General features: G+C 39.1%; 1 protein-coding gene across 2 annotated transcripts in view; it reads right to left on the bottom strand.

The window, feature by feature from the left end:
* The window catches only part of FSHR (follicle stimulating hormone receptor), a 160,183-nt gene that overhangs the window by 75,348 nt on the left and 66,642 nt on the right, over positions 1-18,193 (bottom strand). For both annotated transcript variants that reach the window (XM_082744333.1, XM_082744334.1), the window contains exon 2: positions 11,751-11,822. In XM_082744333.1, the coding sequence (XP_082600459.1) occupies positions 11,751-11,822 (72 nt within the window). The remainder of the gene's footprint in view (positions 1-11,750; positions 11,823-18,193) is intronic.

Here is an 18,193-nt window from a genome sequence, read left to right as displayed (position 1 = left end):
TAGGTAACCGATGTGAAGGTATTCAAACTACTGCTGTTACCACAATTAAAATAAAGAAGAATTCTGAATTTGTGTATGTCCTCCTCTTTTCCATTAGAGAGAAAGGTTATCATTCTCCTGTATCATATACGATCTGGAATACCCTGGTTTTATTCCTAGATGTTCTAGAATAATAGATTACTGTGCGAGCATTGGAGTCAGAATGGCTGGGTTCCACTCCCAGCTCTGTCACTTGTTAGATATGTGATGCTGGGCAAGTTATATACCCTTCTTGGCTTTAATCTCTTCAGTGTAAAACTGGGATGATAATTAAGCTAATGCATGTAAAGTGGCTTATCTCAGTTTATGGCAAAATAATTACTCAACAAGCGACAGCTATTATTGTTGTTGATCACTACGGGAACTCCTTGAGAGCCAGTACTGTGTAGATTCATCTTGATGGCCCAGAACATCCAATAGTGACAGGCCCATACACTTCATCAAATCTCTCCCTCATCTAATTAACACGTATATTGTGGCTCAAGAAGAATTTGTGGAACTATCGACTGATTGGTGGATTATGCTTCCCTGAGTTTGCAGGTCTCTCTCTGAGTAGAACAGAATAGACGTTAACAGCACATAGACTAGTCAGAAGGAGGTGTCCCTGGCTTAGGGAAGCTCATTAGCCCTACAAGCCTCATCCTCACTGGTGTTCAGGGAGTGATGGAATTCACAATCATTTACTCTGTGAACCCTGATAAATCACTTGATGGATTAGCTGGTGTCATCCATCAGCCTGCACTTGTCTTGGGCACTTGACTGAAGTCTGTAAATCTCTTCCCTTTAAAAAGGCCCCAAACTGATCTCTGATTTGGCTTCGTTTCCTTGAAGTCAGTGTGGAACTTACTCTTTATCCAGGGTTTTATTTTTTTTTTTTCGTCTGGAACTTGGTACTACACTAAGCCACCATCCTGTTGCCCCCAAAGCAGATGTCTACTTTACTTAATGAAAAGTCCCATCTCGAGGGTCTTACTTGGTTGGACTGAGAAGTTATATGTACATATGAGAGGAAGTAGGGAAGACAATATAAAGGAAGGTATAAAAGGGCACACTTGAAACAAATACATGAAGATTGGCGCCTCAATTTTTAACATTCACTAAAGGAGGAAAAAAAAAAAAAAAAGCAATGAGCTTGAGTTCTCCTGGGCAGTCAGTGAATGAGAGAGCCCTTCAGTAGATGGGGTCTTGAAAGCCTTAATGTCAGTCTGATGAAAGGAAGCTCATCTTTCCTTCAAATTTCAGTTCATGTACACATGGGCCCTTGCAGTCCAAACAAGTAAATCAATCTAGATAGGATTTTCTCATGTATTAAAGCAAATCTCCCTGAGCATATGTGCCACATTGACTAACGTCTCACCATTAGCAATTTAGTCCTCTGAAATAGGCATTAGCTACTTCATGTCTTTATGAAAAGGCAAACTGTCTTGGAGGATCCAATTCATTAACTCCTTAAATTTCAATGGCAATACTTTCTTCAGATGTCCTTATCTTTACTGGGAAAGAAGAATAAAGAAAAAGGGTTTAAAAAATACTGAGACCCTATTTGGGGGAAATGTTCTCAAAGGCTGGGTAAGAATCCAAGAGGTAGAGATGACAAACTCACAAACTTCACCTGCTGTTATCTGTTAGTTGTGCCCAGTCCTGTGCTCAATGCTTTGAAAGAATATGAAAAGAGAGAAGGTCATTGTGTAGTTGAACTGAGATACCGTGAATGGGAAGCAGATCAAATGGTCTCTTTTTTTTTTTTCATACCTTTTGTTTGTATGCACTTTTAACTTTCCAAAGCATGCTCACATCCAAGTGCAAATTACATGTTTATAAAACAGTTGGCATCGACAATTGCTATCTCTATGCCCAGACTCTCTCAGAATCTCAGACCCACTGTGGTGGTTAACTTCTGCTTTATTCATTAAGGCTCCTCTGGCATTTATCCCTCTTATGCTTTTCCTCTCTGCCTGTTTAACTTCTGGAATGGTCTGAGCTATAAAACATCTCTGATCATTTGATTTCCAGGTAATCTGGCCAGGGTGGAGCAGAGCATCACAGGAGAGGTTTATGAAGTGTAGGATTCAGGTGGTTTATTTGTCAGGGGGATGGGCAGGCAAGTGGGTCCATATCCTATTTGAGTCTTTTACTGTTGAAAGCATCTTATTAAGTCATAAACGGTCCAGATGGATGTGGTTGTGATAGGCATGGGCTAAATGAGGAAATAAAAATAAGTAGTTTGTGCATCGATTGGAGCTTGCATTTAGATTGCATCTTTTTATTTTAATACCATTCTGTTGGAAAAAAAAAAAAAAAAAAGCCTAGCAGGAGTCTCCAGGGCAGAGCCACAAGGCTATTTTTAACTTGAGTATTATGCTGCCTTAATTGTATCTTCTCTAAGAAGACACAAACATTGAGTTACTGGCAGAGAGGGAAAAAAAAGCCCTGTTCGTTTTCTGGTATATCTGTGAGCAACAACAAACATAACACATTTGAAAGTCCCTCCCACAACTTGCCTTGTCAAGAACGGTCAGAAGAGCAAACATGGCTGAAACAGAAATCTTAACAGAGAAGATATTGCTTGGCTGTTGATTAGAAAATAGGAGAATACTGTACAAGCCAGAAAAAACCTTGTTTTAGTAACCTCTGTCAAGTCTTGCTACTTGGAAGTCTTAGCTGCTGCATGAAGGGTACCAAGTGGAGGTCACCAGGACCATGAATGCCTGGGAGTGTCAAATGGGTGGAGGATCTTAGAGATGGACTATGTACATGACAGCATATCTATGCCTTCCCAAGCAAGTGAGCATCTATAATATGCATCTTTATCACTATAAGCTTGATAGTTTATAATGCATACTATGGACTAAATGTTTGTGTCTTTCTCTCTGTATCCCCAACCCAAATTTATATGTTGAAGCTCTAATCCCCAGTGCGGTGGTATTTGGAAGTAAGGACTTTGTGAAGTAATTGTACCATGTCTTGGGAGTGGGGCTCTTAAGGGTGAGGTTGGTGTCCATATAATAGGATAGAGAGACCAGCACTCTCTCTTTGGCCTACAGGAAGGAGGCAGGTGTCTATAAGCCAAGAAGTGGGTTCTCACCAGAACTGCCCATATGGGCACTCTGATCTTGGACTTCTAGCCTCCAGAACTGTGAGATATAAATGTTGTTTAAGCCATCCAGGCATGTTTTATTATAGCAGCCCAAATAGACTAAGACAGTGGGTCCTTTACCTATATTCTTCCAGTATTCCCTTCTAGCAAGGAAACCATGCACTCTCTTCATGAATAAAGCAGAAGGGACAGAGATGTGGAGAGTTAAAATGAATACTATTCTGGGAGACTCCATAAAATCACCACATCTCAGGAACTCTGATTCCCCTATTATACTTCCCCTCTCCTATCCCCCCAACCCATAAAAGAAATCAAAGCAAAACCAAAACGGGCAAAAATCTAAGCATATAAATATGAAGCTAATAAATTATTCTCTTTCGAGCTGGACAGCCATTAGATATTGTAGAGTTTATTTTAAGAACCCACCTAGAAACAGTTGAAATAAAAAGACTTCATGGCATTACTAAAACCACATCAATCCAAAACGTGACAAGAAAACAGCTTCTTGTATTCTTGGTTGAAGCAATAAATATAACAAAAATACGTATTTTCAGAATATTTATGGAGAACAGGAAATGAGACAAGGACTTTCACCTTCTAGACACTAACTCATGTTTGACCTGGGTCAATAATGACAACTTAATTGACTTAATTTTACATTTCGCAACTGCTGACTAAGTTAATTTGCAACTTAACAGGCGGCTCAGTTTGTAAACCCTTGAACTTAAGTCCGTCTCAGCAAGAGCTCTACCCAGAAATGAGTTGGCACACAGGAAGTCAAAGGCGAAAAATACTGAAAGAAGAGTTTTGTCCACTTCTATGATTCTCCGTTAAAAAAATGACTCTGGGATCTGGTTTATGGAAGTTCCAAGTGCTTAGGTATAGAAATCCACTCGTCTAATTATAAATGACATCAAGGAAAGCTTTCACAGCCATAATGTTACCCTTGGTCACTCTTTAATTTTAGCAGAATAATTCTGGGAAATAGTAGATGCCAACATAAAGGAAGTCTTGTGTAGCAGGAAGGACCAGACTATCTTGCTTTACCACTGAAGGACCCTCTGATGCTGTTTAGTTGCTTAGCGTTGCTGAATGTTAGTATCCCTGTCTGTAAAGTCCAGATTAACAGAAATGCAGTATTTAAAACTGGCCCCAAATAGGTACTAAAGAATTGTTTTTTAAAAGTCAACTTTATTGAAGTATAATTTGACAAATGATAATATGTGCTCATTTTAACTGTTCAAGTTTTTACAAATGGATCTGTTTTGTAACAACCTGCAATCACGATAGAGAACATCTGTACCAGTCTGAAAAGTTCCTTGTTCTCCTTCCCAAACAATCTCTACTATCACTGTTGGCTCTAGACAACCACTGATCTGATTTCTGGCACCACAGATTTTCTTTTTTAAAGTTTCATATAAATAGAATCATATGGTGTGTATTCTTTTGCGTCTGGCTTGCTTTTTTTACTTGGTATAATGCTTTTGAGATCCATCCATGTTGTATTAGCAGTTGATTGCTTTTTATTTTGGAGTAATACTTTATCACATGGGTAAAACACCATTTCTTTACCCCCTGACTTCGTGATGTGCCTGGGGTTATTCTCAGTTTTGAGCTATTATGAATAAATCTGTAATGAACATTCTCCAACAAGTCTTTGGATGGACATATGTTTTCATTTCTCTTGGGGAAATACATTATAAGAAACTGTCAAACTCTTTTCTGAAGAGGTTGTACCATCTTGCATTCTCACCGGATGTGTATGAGAGTTCTCCAGAGCTCTCCAGAGCCCGACCCATATCCAGTATTGTCTAGACTAATAGCTCTATGGATAGAGACAAAAGCCCTTAATAAAAGTCTGTGTGTGAGTGATACTTAACAAATACAAATCAAACCATTCACTTGGTTGTTCAAAATAACTCATTTCATTCCCATGATTAACTATGAGAGCCAGACTTGTCCCCGTAGCCTCTAAGGTACTCCATGACCTCGCCCCAGCTGCTGTTTTGATCTTATCTCTACCATCCTCCTTTGGTTTGTTCTCCGGCCACAGCCGGTAGACACACTACATACATTTATTTCTGTTCTGTCTACAAACTGGATTCAGCCCTAAATATCATCCACCTCAGGGCCTTCAACAGTGGATGGACATTAGAGTCAGCAAGGGAGCATTGAAAAAATGATCAGTGCTTCGCCCCACCCCAGACAAATGAAAATCCCTGCAAACGACAGGCCTGTGGATTATTTTAGGAGCCTCTAAAATATTTTTATTTTATAATTATTTTAGAATCCCACCCGGGGGTTCTAAAGTGTAATCTGAGATGAGAACCACTGAACTTCATTATCCTTTTTATGCCCAGGGGTTCATATCTCCTCTTCCTATTCAGGGGCCTAATTGCTCCAACACTGGCCTCCCCTTGTTAACCAGGAGGCTGGCGTGTCATCGGTCTGCCCCCCCACTCCTGTTTTATTTCACCATGTGGGGCTCCTCTGCCTATTACCTCAGAAACACAGAAATCTGGGGCAGGAATGGACTTACATTATCTAACAAGGAGGTGCTCTGGAAGGCAAAGCATATTGGAGCCCAAATTTCCAGCATTACAGTCTTGGTTCCTGATCTGTTTCTTTTTATGTGCCTTTGAGTGAGTCCAAAGAACTGAGAAATCGAAGGATCCTCAACTTTTTTTGTATGTTTGCTCTAGTTCTCATTTAATAAATTTCTCCTTCTAGAAGTCCCTCTTTAAGTTAACTTTTCTTTCCCCAGTGATCTGGGTGTGGAGGCTGAAGTGTTAGACTAGTGTTCTCATTTTTATATGTAAATAAATCACTTGATTATATTTTTTGTCCTTATGTTATCATGAATATTTCAAATGAATTTTATATGGTTCATATTTATGGCTTGGGAGCTATTTCACATGTTGGCTCATTGCCGCCTCATCTGCATATACCATATCTCAGCTGATGTTGATTGGTCTCATTTACATATTCATCATGCTCCTATTTTCAAAGATATTTTGTTATAAACTGGCTTTTCTTCCCCCTCCAGTGTTATAATAGCACGTAGATGTGTTTTTAAATTGCACTCATTTCCATACATAATTTTTCTGGTTACCATAAATCACCACCTTGTCACCTACTCCCCCTACCCTATTCAGTGTAATCCTCACACTTTATACCAAGCTGACATATGGCTCTGAAGTAATTAAAGACAATGTAAACAGTTTACAGTGCACTTTGCAAAGCCACTTCACATTGCAGAGGGTTTAATGGTTCCTTTTCCCCCAGCCATTCCCAAAGCAGTGAGGAGTAGGGAGGTTTGAGACAGTGAGGCTGAGCAAAGCCATGGTGTGAACAGTGATCATTTCATTTCTCAGGGAGAAGCAACTGCCTCTCCTTTATCAGAAAGACTGCTTTCCCTTGTGACTTCTTGTAGAAACAGAGGGGTTGGGTTAATGGAAGAAGAATCATCAAGCATGAGTTGGGCAGAGTTGCTAGATTCTTTAAATCTTTCTAACAGGAGGAAGGGGGAAGAATCAAAGCCTCAACCACCCAAGCCACAGAGACCTGTCTCTTGGGGATGAGAACCAGACTAATTTTCTTTTTCGACATCATCTGTTGGTTCAGCCACCAGCCCCTAGTCTCTTTTTTTCGGGCAGTGGTCTCAGGGTTTGGCAGTGGCTCTCCCTCCTCCACTCCAAGCCCATGTGGGTGGGGTGGGTGTTCTCAATTCTGAGTATGGAACCTGTTACCCAGGCCACAGCCATTCTGAGCATTGCTTTCTCTTAGTTGTGGTGGTTGGTCCAGGAATGGTTGTGTCATCTAAAGGAGTCACACTAAATTTTAAGATTTTATGAGATGGAGGAAAAAAAGAAGGTCAGGTCTTCTGAATGGAACCCAGGAGATGAGAAGCAGAACTGCTGCTGGCATCTTGTCACTGGGTTGGGGCAAAGGGCTGAAACTAACATAGTATAAGGGAGACCTGAGAGAGGGAGAGAGGCCAAGTCCTAAGGACATGGAACCTGAATAGAGCTGTTTCTAAAGCCGTTGTCCTCTCTGACCATCAAGTTAAATGAGCCATTACATTTCCTGCCTTTCCTTAAGCCTATCCGAGGTCTATTTTCTTTTGCCTCTCACAACAGAAAGTGCCTAACAAATACAATGTTTGTATCACTTACTTTGAACATAATTATCTTGTGCATTTTAAACTATCACCACATAAGTACCTGAATCACAGTAGATTCTCAGTCATTCACAGTATGCTTATCAACTCGTACATTGCTTATCACTATCGTTCGTATTATTTGGTATTTTTATTTCCAATTAGTCCTCCCAACTAATTATATTTGTTGATTCTTTTTTATTCATGCATTTATCATTCATTTGTTGTGCAAGGCACCAAGGATCCAATACTGAAAAAACACAAACATGTCCTTAGTCCAATCGGGGAGTTAGAAATTAAATTATCACATAAATAAGTTTCATATATTGTTAAAATGAAAGTCAGCACCGGGAGACTAGTGATAGGAGAGTTTATGTAGGAGGGGGTTTTGCCCTAGTTGGAGAGGCCAGGGAGGGCTTTTCTAGGCTAATGACAGTGGCATGGGAATCTGAAGGATGTGTAGGAGCCAACTAAATTAAAAGCACAGAGTGGAAAAGAAGTGTTAGTCAGGAGGAACAGCATGCAACAACCAAGGCTCATGGTGGGCAGATAACACAGTACGTTTTGTGAACTGATAAAGGGCAAATAGGACAAAGGAGAGACTGTGAGAGGGTCTCATTTCTTTTTTTTATGAGAGCACTGGTAAGGCATGGCATGTATGTGCGTATGGCAGGACAGATGTGGAAGGGAACAGGATTAGATCGGAGTTTAGAAACTATCACTCTGGTTGCCGGGTAATGAATGGGTGGGGGGTTGAGCAGAGGGCATGCTGGTGGATAAGGCAGCTGAAACAGAAAACGGTTGCGGTTATCTAGGGAAAGATTACAGTAGCCGGAGAAGGAGGTAAGTGGACAGATTAGAGGTATAGCAAGGAGGTAAAAACAGTAGGACTGGGTTTTGTACTTTAACAAAAAGTTATACTTGCCCTTGCCCTTAAAGAACAATGAAGGGATCTGGAAAAACTGTAAATTCTGAATACAGCCTGATAAATGTGTTATTGATAGTGTAGACACAAGATTATGGTTTGGAAACACTGAGAGAATTCTGGAAAGGCTACAGAGGAGTAAATATTTAGTCTGGACCTTGGAGGACAAGCGGGATTCCTTTTCCAATTTCAAGCGAAGTTTTAGTCAGAGGGACAGCAGTGTGAAAATATATTTTGTTAATTAATTAATTGGCTAATTAATTCACCTGTAACTGGGTTTTTTTTTTTTTAAGAGTTTTTGTTTGTTTGGTTTTGATCTGTCTATGTGCTAGGCATTGTTCAAAGAACCATCCATCACATTCTAAATAAGTACAATGTCTGGTAATGATAATGCTTGAGAAATGGCAATTTCTCCTGCCTGGTGAAAATGTGTGAGTATGCAGTGGGTATGGTGGAAATTTAAAGGGCTTTGATTTTTGTGCCAGGCACTTCTGACTGAAGCCTATGGCAGTGAGAGTCCCTCCAGTTTCTTCTGCAAGAAAGTTTGAGCAGTGTGGGTCTGGCAGCAGGGAGCTAGGGGGATTGGAGCAGGGGCTGGCATAACAGCCTCACATAACAGGCTATCTAAGTGTTGATGAGACTTTGGACCTAATAGCAGTGGGAGTGAGAGAAGGGCTGGATTCCAGGGATTTTTTTTTTTTTTAAGATTTTTTAATTTATTTGTTTGACAGATAGAGATCACAGGTAGAGAGAGAGGGGGGGGGGAGGAGGAGGAGGAAGCAGGTTCCCTGCTGAGCAGAGAGCCCGATGTGGGGCTCGATCCCAGGACCCTGGAACCATGACCTGAGCCGAAGGCAGAGGCTTTAACCCACTGAGCCACCCTGGTGCCCCTCCAGGGATATTTTTGAGAAAGAGCCAATGGGACTGGAAAGGGACCTGGGTTTAAGGGACAGAAAGTCAAGGGAGATTTTGAATTTTCCTGTTTTGGAGTCTCGACAGGTGGTAATGCTAGTCAATGTGGGGAGATGAGAAATTTAAGAATAAAGACAGTGAGCTAATCTGGATGTATTAAATTTGAGGCACTTGTCATTTAGGAGCCCTGATACTAGGGTGTCATTTGATATATAATGATCAGGGATGGTGAAAATAATATAATAAAGAAAATGGCCAAAATGGAGCCCAGAAATCTGATTTTCTGAGGGGCAGCTGAGGAACAACAAAGATGGAAAGAATCATCTGTGGAGTGGTCTGGGAGCTTCGCAGAGTGGGCAGGAGGGTGTGGTGTCCCCGAAGTGGAAAGGGGGATAAGTATTAGGAAGAATGGCAGGAATAGTCAATGACCTGCAAAGCTGCATGTAAGTTAAGTATGAAGAACACAAAGTAGAAGTCATGAGTCTGGCCATTCCATCTGTTGGGAACTTTCACAGAATAATTACATGGTGTTAGAGAATTTGTGGTCCCATATCATGAGGGCTGGCTGAGGAGTGAGCGAAAGAAGACAAGGGGCCAGTGAATGCCCCTGTTCTTTCACAAGAGTGGGAGTGGCAAGAAAGAGGACAGGTAAAATTTTGCCACATGTGCAGAATGAATCAAAGGGATTTTATGCTCCACGGAGAGGGAGATATTGAAGAGGAAGCCAATGCTTACTGAGTTCAGGAAACTGGCTAAAAATTCAGTGAAGAACAGAAATACAGGGAAGGAGATGAGAGAGGAGATGAGCACTCATCACCGACCAAGAGCAGAAGGTGATGAGCACTTGGATGAAGGATGAGCATAGAGATTGAAGGGTCCAGTCTGCTCAGAGTTCAGTTTGGTGCCAGGCCTTCCACTACGCAATGTTTTTGAAGCTCTGGGATACAAAAAGCATTGAAAAGAAATGAGATGAGTTCAATTTTGTTTTAGGCATCTTGCTGTGTCAGTGTAGGCTGATTAATAGAGACAGCAGTGGAAATGGACAAGCTGCGTTTAAGGAAGTTGAGGAGTTTGTGAGCCAGCTGCCCTGTCTCTGGGATTACGGCTCTATCAGCCCAGTTTAACAACTTTTATTTTTATTGCAAGGTCCCAGCTGGTGGTGAACAGCCAATGAGGGGTCATTCATTTTGGCTGGATTGAATGTGATTAAGGTGGATTATTTGTGGTATATGGTATTCCTCCCTTTAGCACGTTTGCTATGCAGTTACGGGGCTGCTTGGGGACAAGACATATCAGATAGGCTTGTTATTTAGTTCATGTCACTTCCAGGCAGGGCAATGGCTCACCCGTCGAGGAATACACCTTGAGCAGAAATCTCTCCAACTCTATTGCTTCCTTCTTTCCTTTGGTGAACTCTACTCCAAAGAGTGCCCTGTCTCCTAAGTCCTGTAAGTGTTGACGTCCTCAAGAAGGTAAACCCTGAAGATGGCAGGTTTTAAAATGAGCTCTCCTCCAGCTGGGGATCCTTATACTTAGGAATCACATAAGCTATTCCCTTCTTTGAAAACTCCTTCCTTGACCCACCAATGGGGAAACCAAAGGCCCGAGAGATACAGTGATTTAATCAAGGTCATACTGTCAGTTTCTATTGAAGCGAGCTCTCCAATCCAGGATCCTGAGTACCGTCCTCTCAGCATGCGATGTAATTGCTGAGACACATCGCCATTCTCTCTGCTTTATATTTCCTTCATTAATGGGTTTCTCTCCTGCTTCCTCAGACTTCAGCAAGTATTCTTAAACAGGGGTGAAAGAAGCAAGAGGAAAATGGAATGGCTCTAAGGAAGAGAACTGTATGTAACCTGGGGAGTTGCTTTCTTCTTACAACAAGAAAAAAATCTTTCCCTCCTGTGTAATCCATTTATCTGTTGCTATATTTATTGGTGTTTAACTTCTGGCTGCCACTGTGGTGAAGAACAGATTTTCCTGGCCCTTGAGGCCTGGGAGATGGGATCAGGAGCCTTCAAAGGAAGAGTGGGTTATTTTAAACATGGCAGAAGTTATTGTACTTTTTCCTCCTGTGCCTCATTTTGAGAAAAGCCTGTTTGGGGAGATGCCTACATTAAACTAGTTCAGTAAGGAGCAAATGTTTGCATTAGCAGAGGGGTCTTCTCTTTTCAAAGGAAATCTCCTTCAGTGCTATAACCTTTCCTACAGCTTTTAAATGTTGATATATCAATTACCACCTGTCAGTGTGGCTTGGGAAAGAAAAGTCTCTAGAATCTCAAACACAAATGTTAGGCCCCACTGTTAATTGAAACTTAATCAGAAATAATAAACAATATCCCTGGGTATGAGCAGAGAAAATTGGCTCTGGTTTATAAAAATTCAGCTCCCAGATACTTGGGAGCAATGCCTTCGAGAAGAAAAAGTGAGGATTGCTTAGACTGACCTTAGGCTCATCTCAACAGCCACACTCTGAAAGATTCCCCATTATTAGGAAAGAAGATGGGAGGAGGTTCAGAAGGTTGTCTGCTTCTGAGTATCACACTGGATATGATGTGAGGCGGCTGCCCACAGCCCGGTTGAGGCATTCACACATAGTATTGTCAGGTACATACATTTTCTCCAGGTCCCCAAATCCAGAAAATGCTCCTTTTGGGATGACTCGAAGCTTGGTGAGGACAAACCTCCTGAAAGAGAGTGGACATCAAATATTACAACCTCTCCTTTCACTGATACACAATGGAGTGCCTATCCCGTAATAGCAGTCAACAGCCAACATGTGCCCAGTGTGGTCATTTAGTGGTAGCAGCAATTGCTTTTACATGATCTCTCTTCATCCTCGCCACAAAGCCGTGATCCTCATTTTGCCTAAGAGGAAACAAGTTTAGTGACGTTTGCAGATTGGCCCAGGGTCACCCAGCCGATGGGTGGGAGGTGACAGAGCTGAACTATGAACCCTCTCATTAGTACTCTGTGTTGCCTCCTGTAGCCCTCTGGGATGTCTCTCCTCTTTCTCTACACCAACCCCCAAAACCTCTTCACTTAGTGTCATTCTTAGCTGACCTTGCTTCCTAGGTCAAAGAGAAAACGAATCTAGGAGAAGAGAACTTACTCATGCTCTTACATGGCCCTCAGCCATGAAGCCGTCTGCACCCTGCCCCCCTCCTGTTACCAAGGTTGACCAGGACTCTGGAGCTGGCTGAGACCAGCCCCTCTAATCCACGTCAGACCTCTCCTCCTCTCTTCTAGTAGAGGTAACCACTACAGCAATTTCCCCCTTTCTTGTGTAGATTTTATTCACCTATTTTTGCTTCTCTAACTGGATCCTGCCCATCAGTATACAAACATGACATAATTTATTTCGTCAAAAACAACAACAACATAACAACCCCAAAACTCGAAACCTCAGCCACCTTCAGTTTTTGCCATTCTCTTCTGCTTCAAATACTTGTCTAATCCTACTCCAAAATTTCTTCCAGTGGCTCCTTATCTTAGTCAGGTCTTTCCCAGTGACTTTGCTTTCACAGCTTATAGTGATATCCAGGACTCGCCGGGATCTTCCTGCTCTCCCTTTCCGTGGACCCTTCACCCTCCATTTTGACAGTTTTCCCCCTTATCTAGCTTGCTTATCTAGCTCTTACCGCAGTACTCTCTTGCTAGTTCTTGGACATCCCAGATCCTTTTTGCCTGTGTTTCTTCATTTGCAACTTTCTCTGCCTCGAGCACTCCTCTCTCAGATATCCACATGATTTCCTCCTCCAGCCTGCTATTTGCTCAAACCTCACTTGCTTAGTGATGCTTTTTCTAACCATCCTATTTAAAGTGACAGTCTCCCCTAGTTAACCCCTGGCCGCCTTTCCTGCTCACATTTTTCTTCACAGCACCTCTGGCATGTCATACGTTATGTTTATTCATCTATTTGTGTATTCACATATTTATTTATCTCTAACCTCTAACTAGAATACCAACTCCGTAAGGGCAGGGATTTTTGTATAAGTTGTCTGCTACTGTATACCAAATGCCTGGGAACATTACCTGATATATAGCAAGTACTCAAAACCTTTTTGTGAGATGGTTTTAATCAGTCTGAGAATTCTAAGTTTGAGAATGGAATTACAAGTGACACTTCTGGAATCTCTACAACAGGTACACTATTCCTTCCTCCAGCTTTCTTTCTCTTGTTTTGTGACTGATTCATAGGTACTCCTCCCCATGCCCCCGGCCCCCACTCTTAAATCTTTCCTTCCACAAGGTAGTGTGTCAGCAGGAATTAAACAATGAAACACTAAGAATTTGGATAGCTACGCAAACCTTCATTGCTTCAGTTTCCTATTACTTATTTGTGTTAGTGAAACTCCAGTGACAGGTAAAGTTATTAAGGCAAACAGTTCTTTAACTTTGTTTGCCTTTGGCTGTCGTGTGGACTGGTTCTATGGAGAAGCAGTGTGAGAGAGAATCTTAAGTACTGTTTTTGCTATGGAGGAGTTTATATATATAGGAAGGTAAAGCCAGAAACCTTAGAATCACCAGAAAACAGTTGTGGGATACAGTTGATGTAAAAACTATAAGTGTTATGTAAATATTGAAGTGAGAAAGATCCCAAAGTACATAAATATATAAAAGGAAGATGGGAAGAAGTGGGTGAATTTGAGACTGGGTCTTAAAACCATCAGGTCATAATACTACAAGCACAGTCTATATGAAACCATTTAGATAAAAGAGATCTAAATTAAGATTGTGAGCAATGTATCTGGAAGAGTGTCAACTTCTAGAATTCCCATCTGAAAATAATTTTTTTTTAAAGATTTTATTTATTTATTTGATAGAGATCATAAACAGGCAGAGAGGCAGGCAGAGAGGAGGAAGCAGGTTCCCTGCTGAGCAAAGAGCCTGATGCAGGGCTTGATCCCAGGACACTGGGACCATGACCTGAGCTAAAAGCAGAGGCTTTAACCCACTGAGCCACCCAGGCACCCAAGAATCAATGTTAAGGTACTCATTTAATCTTAGTTAGCATAGAAAACTTCTTTTTGTTCCTATTTATCACAAGACAGAAGAATGATTAAAACAAACTAGAAAAAGCAAGTAACAAGTCAACTGGATAGTGCTTTTTGTTTCAAACCTAGTAGCAGATACATTTTCTAAAATTTTAAACACCTATACCTGTACGAAATGTTTTAAACTTATTAACATAATTAAATCCTTTTTTTTAAAGATTAAAAGTCTTGACTTCCATTTCCTGAAATGTAAAAAACTAGATAACCTGAATAATTTCCACTAAAAATCACCCAGAAGTCTTCTATAAATCATGACAGATACTGTTTTAATTGCATAACTGAGCTTATAAGAAAGTATGAAAGATCCCCAGGGGCCCAAAGTAAAGCCACTGAACACAGAATGTAAACAGAATTTGAAGAGGGTAAACTGACGCTGAAGTATTCAGGGCAGAGGTCAGTTTCTGGACCTGGTAGCCAGGTGCTCTGTGTTTTGATGCGAAGGTGTTGGGTGAGACAAGATAAGATGAAATGCAAAGATTTATTTTTGTGTTCTATTTATTTTGTATTCTATCTCATTCATTCTAGGAAAAAAAGGTGCAAAAAATGCAAGACAGGCAATTTTTAATGAAAAGATGTCTGGAAATTTTCCATAACTTAAAAAAGACATCAATCCTCAGATTTAGAAATTTCAAGTCCTAGGAAGGGAAACAAATATAAATCTACTGCCAGATACCTGTGAATTAAAACAGTGGAACCAAAAAAGAAACTATCTTAAGATATACTACCTTCAAACAAAAATAATTAGAAAATTTTGTAAATATCTTCACAATTATTATAGAAAATAACTGCCAGTTTAGAATCCTTTACCCAGAAATAAACATTCATATGTGAGGGTAAAATAAAGACACTTTTAGACAAATTTGATTAGTCATTAATGAAATTTTAGCCAAGGAATCCCTTTGGAGAAATAAGAAAATTTAATCTAGTAAGAAGACACAAAAAAAACAAACACTAGTAAACAGAGAAATCAGTATGCCTTATTGAATAGGTGGGTTTTCATAATATTTACTATTCTATAAAGAATGCCGGAAAAAATACCAACCAAGAACTAGGTCAGAAAGCAAATCAGTATAGAATTTTGTTTAACATTGTGCATTTAAGCTACTTAAAAATCAGTTATGAGAGATAATAATTAACACCCCCCCAATACATGTACAGACATCTAGAAAGTCAAAATTAAATCAAACCAAGACAAAAAAGCCCCACTCTTTTAAGTCACACATCAGCCAAAGAAAAAATTTACATATTAATTAAGAATTGTTTGGAATTGAGCTGTAGTGAAAATATGAAATTTACAGAATGCAGATAAATCACTATATACAGAGAAATTAATAGCTTTTCTATCCCAAAAAGAAAAGAAAATGGAAAATTCACAAGCTACATTTCCAACACAGGAAACTAGTGAAGGAATAATACAACAGTGGAAACAAAACTGTAAAGTTAATATTTACTCCATTTCTGGTCAGAACTTTAGGTACAAACTTAGTAAGAAAATTGAGGAAATGAGGGACTATTGATAGAGATGTTTTGAAAAGATAAACACTCAGTTAGACATTACAACTTGATGTATAGATATAGTTTATACTAACTTGTTTCACTTATTATAAGGTTAAGTTTCTTCATAAGTTTATTGCTAACATGGATAAGGAGTTTTCTTAGAATATTAAAAGATTTATTAGAATAGTTTCAAGAGTTTTGACTTACAACTTTAACACTAAAAATGACTTTTATGGAAAAGTACATTTATCTGAATGTTTGTTGAAGGAAACCATTTATCACTTAAAGTTGCAAACTCTACTTATATGTTTATTTTAACCAGTAACTTTCTGATAATTGATTCATTATGACTTTACTGATCCAGCTCTAATTAACTCATAAATTTATGCTCAGATTTCCTTTAAATCAAGAATATTGGTAAAAGCATTATTTTCTATGAATTTTCACTTTAGAAATAAATAAACGAGAATCTAACAGATTAACTTTGAGACACAATTCAAAATTTAATGCTGCCTTGAGAGAAGAAACCTAAGGAGTATAGAGAAAAGTAATAAAGATAAGAGTAGAAATTGAAAATTATAATAGAGAAGATCAATAAAATAAAAGCTATTTTTTTTATTAAGATCAATAGAATAAAAAAGTCTGTTCACTTCAACCAAGGAAAAAAACCAAGCAAAATAAATGAGGGTCATGAAAAATGATGCTTAAGTGAGGATGTTAGTTTTGTTTTTGTTTTGTTTTGTTTTGTTTTAATGTATAATTGACACAATACTGCATTAGTTTCAGGTGTACAACACAGTGATTCAACAACTCTGTGTTTTGCTACACACACCACAAGTGGAGCTTCCATCTGTCACCCATAAAGCACTATTACAGTACCACTGACTATATTCCCTATATGTACTGTTCTGTTCATCCCCATGACTTACACATTCCATTACTGAATGCCTGTATCTCCTACTGTCCTTCACTCATTTTTCCCATCCCCCACTCTTTTCCTCTCTGGCAACTACCAGTTTCTTCTTTGTATTTATGGGTCTGTTTATACTTCTTCAACTGTTTTGTTTTTTAGATTTCACATATAAGTGAATTTATATGATATTTGTCTTTCTCTGACTTACTTCATGTAACACAATACTCTCTGGGTCCATCTATCTTGTCACAAATGGCAAAAGTCACATCATTTTTTATGGCTGAGTAATACTTCATTGTTTCTGTGAAGTGGCTGCATGAGTTTACATTCTCAGTAACAGTGCACAAGGGTTTCTTTTTCTCCACATCCTCACCAATGCTTGTTACTGTTTGTCTTTTTGAGTCTAGCCATTTGGACAGGTGTGAGGTGGTATATCATTGTTGTTTTGATTTGCATTTCCTTTATGCTTAGTGATGCTGAGAATCTTTTTATGTGGCTGCTGGTCATTTATATGTCTTTGGAAAAAAGTCTATTCATGTCTTATGCCCATTTTTAAATTTGCTTATTTGGTTTTTGGTATTGAGTCATATATGTTTTTTAAAGTACTTGGGCTATTAATTCCTTATTGGATATATCATTTGCAATTATATCCCACTTAGTAGGTTGCCTTTTCATTTTGTTGAAGGTTTCTTCAGATAAGCAGGCTTTAAATTAGCCCTAGGAACAATTTTAAAACATTAAATTTGAAAAATCAGACAATACAGATAATTTTCCTAGAGATATACACATCGCACAATTGATTAAAGAAGATGTAGAAAAACTGAATAGATGTGAAACTGTTTATAAATGGGGTTGATAGTTTAAAACCTATCCACCCCAAAATAAGGTCAGCATCATATGATTTTAGAAGTAAACTGTACATTTTTAGAATAATAGCAAATCTCAATCTTTCACAAAGTATTCCAGGAACTAGCAAAGAGGGAATACTCTCCAACCCATTTTATGTGGCTAGTATAACATCAGTAATAACACCAGACAGGGACAATAAAAGAGAAGAAAGATTAGGCCAATCTCATTAATGGGGAAAAAAAATCTGAAATAAGGTAGAGACAGTATGTACTCAAGAGAGACTAAATAATATATTGTTGCCAGATTGAGTTTGTCCTAGAATTCAAGTGTTGCTAAATATTAGAAAACTCTTATTAAGATTTCCACACTGAGAAGTTAAAAGAGGCATAGAAAATATATTTAGTAAAAGGAGTTTACTCACTCTAACACAGGAAAGGGAGGAATATTCCCAATCTGTAAGTGATAAAAATCTATCAAACACTGCATTAATTCCACACTCAATGATGAAGTACTAGATATATTCCATTTAAAGTTAGGAATGAGGCAACGATGTTTGCCAATACATCTTCCATTCATTATTGTGCTAGATGTACTAGCTTAGATAGTAAGAGAAGGAAAAAAAAAAGATAGTGCTATTGTTGAAAAGTTGTCATTATCTATAGGTAACATTATTGTCTACAGAAACAAAGAAATCTACTTGAATTTAAGAGATCAGTAGTTGAACTAATAAGAAAGACTAGTA

This window comes from Mustela nivalis, assembly GCF_964662115.1.
Source record: "Mustela nivalis genome assembly, chromosome: 8".
NCBI classification, from domain to species: domain Eukaryota; kingdom Metazoa; phylum Chordata; class Mammalia; order Carnivora; family Mustelidae; genus Mustela; species Mustela nivalis.
This window is presented reverse-complemented; position numbering and strand designations above follow the sequence as displayed.